We start from the raw sequence: 3,192 nt of genomic DNA on the forward strand, positions 1-3,192 counted from the left end.
AATGCCCTAATACATCTGTGCCACCCAGCCCAGCAGCCCTGCCACTGTACCCCTCACATGGCTTCCTTCCATGGCTCTGGAGTCTCTCAGGACCACCGACGGTGGATGTGCAGACCCCAGGCCCAAGACTGGGGAGGGTGGCTGGGAGCAGGAGGCCAGCATGAGGAACAGAGACCCCTCGGCCTTAGTCTAGGATCCCAGCATATGGCTAAAGGGTGGTGAGGGTCTGCTGAGGCACCTGGATGGGGCTGGGCTCCCTGGTGCTTGACACTGGCTGGGCATGACCAGAGATTGAGGAAGCCCCTGCCAACTTCCCTCTACAGGATGAAGTACTGGCTCCCAGCTGGGAGGCCCTGTTTTCCGGCTCCGGGGGCCAGCTGAAGCCCGGGGCCCGCATCTTCTCTTTCGATGGCAGGGACGTCCTGAGGCACCCTGCCTGGTAGGTCCCCTGTGCACGGGATGGCAGCATGGGGAGAGCCCTAGAGGAGAGATGTGCACACCTGGCCCCCAACACGGAGCCCAGCCTCTGGCCTGCCCTACCCTGCCCCATGCATGATCATGAGACCCAGAGGGGCAGGAGAGATCCCTGCTTAAGTGCCCCCTGTCCACGGTGGACAGCTCCACACTCACCATCTGTGACTTGGCCAGTCTGTGCCCCCAATGTAAACACCACAGGGAACTAATGATCCTGAGAATCACTGCCCAAGGCAAAGTCCCAGGTCAGCTGTGTGTGCTTGTATACTGATGGAAATGACCACTGTCCCCCAAATGGCTTCACGCCTAGCATCCCTCCACCTGCCGCTATAACAGCATGTTCTGCCAGTGCTCCTGCCTTTGAAAGGGTGGTTAGGGTGTCTTCTGGGCCAGTGTGTTCCTGGAGGTGCCCAGATGCTGGCCATCCACTCTGAGAAGCACCCAGCCTGAGAGCCACGGGTGGGACTGTGGAACAGGACGCCCTGTAGGTGGAGGTGCTCCTAGCCAGGCAGCACCTGGCTCCCTTTGTCAGTGAGGGTTGCCGGGAGCCAGGTCCACCCAGCTGGGCAAGACTGGCCCTGAGGTTGCCTGGTCCAGACTCTGCCCCAACACCTACCCCTTCTGCAGCTGGTGGACCCAGGAAGTGGAGCTAAGGAAAGCATGGACCTCGCGGCCTCCCTCTGCCCAGGGCCAGCTAGCTGCTGGCCTTCACCTTTCCTCCCCCGGGGGCAGGGGTCTCTGCTTGCCGAGGGGTGGGTGTGGGCGTGACTGACAGCCAGGTGCATCTTGCAGGCCCCAGAAGAGTGTATGGCATGGCTCAGACCCCAGTGGGCGCAGGCTGACGGAGAGCTACTGTGAGGCGTGGCGGACAGAGGCTGCTGGAGCCATGGGCCAGGCATCCCCACTGCTGGCGGGCAGACTGCTGGAACAGGAAGCCACAAGCTGCCGCGACGCCTATGTGGTCCTCTGCATCGAGAACAGTTTCATGACCTCCTCCTCCTAATAGGGTCTCTGCTGGCTCGGAAGTGCATGGAGCCGGGCTCTCAGGACAGGCACAGGGCAGGGAGCACCTAGCCAACCCCCAGGACCTGGCTGGGACATCTCTACACAGTCCACATTTCATGTAATCCTCCAGAAATAAAAGGAAGCCAAAGAGAGTAGTTTTCTAAAAGTTTACAACAGAAAGCCCGATGCCAAGGCTTCCCGCCACTCCCCTGATGGCCTATGCTGGCCAGTCTGTCAGGGCCCAAATCAGACCTCAGCTGGATTTCAGCAAGAGGCTGACGCAGGACTTCCAGCCCAGAGACCTGTGCTTACCCCACCTGCAGGCTCCTGAGCTCCCGGGCACTGGGAAGGGCCCCCTGCCACTCTCCTGCCTCCACCTTGGCTGTGCACAAGACCCAGTCCCACTGGCAGACCAGCAAGATGTCGGGTGCTGACACCTGGTCTGCAGGGCACCTGGGCCCCCCCCTCCCACTCAGGCTGTGCCAGAGGCAGACAGGCATGGGCTTGCTCAGGTGGTGAACAGGACAGCCAGGCATGGGGCAAGGGCCACCTCTCCTCGGCTTCCTGCACTCTACAGCAACCACAGTGCCCCCACTGGAGCAGAGTCCAAGCTCAGGGCCACAGCCACCCCAGGTCGGGCCATGTTCCTCAACACTGTGCAGGGCCAGGAGTGTGGCTGGACTTGGTGTGTCTGCGGCTTTCCCCAGAGCCGGCCGACGTGGGGTCCTTCAGGCCTCTCCCTGGCTGGCCTCCCAGGTGACCCAAGACCACACCAGATCTGATTGGAACTTGACCCCAGCCAAGTCGGAGCAGGAGTTCTGTGGGGCTCACAAGTCAGGCTGTGGCTGTCCCAGTGCTCCGCTATGCTCGGAAGTCCAGAAGTCTGGCAGTGTGTGTGCTCAGGGCCACGCTGGGCTGCCCACAGCCACAGTGCCAACACACCCCTACCTCGGGATCTGCTGTCTGAGGACTGGGGGGCTGGTTCTGCCCCTGTGTGTTTCAAAGCCATTTCAAATAGGCACCAAATAAAATGCCCTTCCACGGAGACCATGTTTGTGAGCAGTTTCCCCACGTGAGAAGAGCAGAGCCCTGCGGAGTGAGCCCTCTGTCCCTGGGTGTCCCCCTGCTGGCACACAGCGTGCTTGGGTGTCAGAGCACGTGAATAGGCATCTGGTGTGCAGATGTGCACAGACGCATGACACACACTGCGGGCACCCTTTTCTGGTGGGGCCCCCTGGCAGCCAGCAGTGCCCAGGCTGACCTCAAAACCATGCCTCAGGTCTGTGTGAACTCAAGTGCTGGGTCCTGGCAGGACCTGACCCCAGGGACAGTGTTTCTGTCCCTCCCCTGCAGCCAGCAGGGCGCCCAGGAGCGGCAGAGAAACTCGAGTGCTCACAGCCTGTGTGGCCAAGTGCAGCGGCCAGCTACAGGCCAGGGCTCCTTTGTGGGTGCCCACGGAGCCTGCATTGCTGCAGTGGCCCAGCACAGGGCGACGGGGTGTCACGCTCTTGTCCCCTCCACAGCCTGGCCTCTGGCACAGGGCTGCCCTTCCTGTGTGGATTTGCCTGGGCCCACCGCCCTGAACACTCTCAGCTCGGGCCTGGCCACCTTCACATGCCACCTCCTGGACCCTGCGTCCCCCAAGGTGCCCACTTAACCTGTTGGCCTTGGTGGGTCCCTGGCTGCCAGGGCCTGGGGTCAGCACCCTCACAC

At 61.9% G+C, this 3,192-nt stretch overlaps 1 protein-coding gene across 8 annotated transcripts in view; it reads left to right on the forward strand.

The window, feature by feature from the left end:
• The window catches only part of Col18a1 (collagen type XVIII alpha 1 chain), an 84,690-nt gene extending 82,166 nt beyond the window's left edge, over positions 1–2,524 (forward strand). For all 8 annotated transcript variants that reach the window (XM_046438939.1, XM_046438933.2, XM_046438934.2 and 5 more), the window contains 2 exons: positions 324–439; positions 1,267–2,524. In XM_046438939.1, coding sequence (XP_046294895.1) covers positions 324–439; positions 1,267–1,477 — 327 coding nt within the window. In that variant the 3' untranslated portion in view covers positions 1,478–2,524. The remainder of the gene's footprint in view (positions 1–323; positions 440–1,266) is intronic.
• The last annotated feature ends 668 nt before the right edge of the window (positions 2,525–3,192 follow it).

Source organism: Marmota monax, unplaced genomic scaffold (genome assembly GCF_021218885.2).
Source record: "Marmota monax isolate L192 unplaced genomic scaffold, Marmota_monax_Labrador192_F-V1.1 WCK01_AAM20220418_F8-fsc00125, whole genome shotgun sequence".
Lineage (NCBI taxonomy): Eukaryota > Metazoa > Chordata > Mammalia > Rodentia > Sciuridae > Marmota > Marmota monax.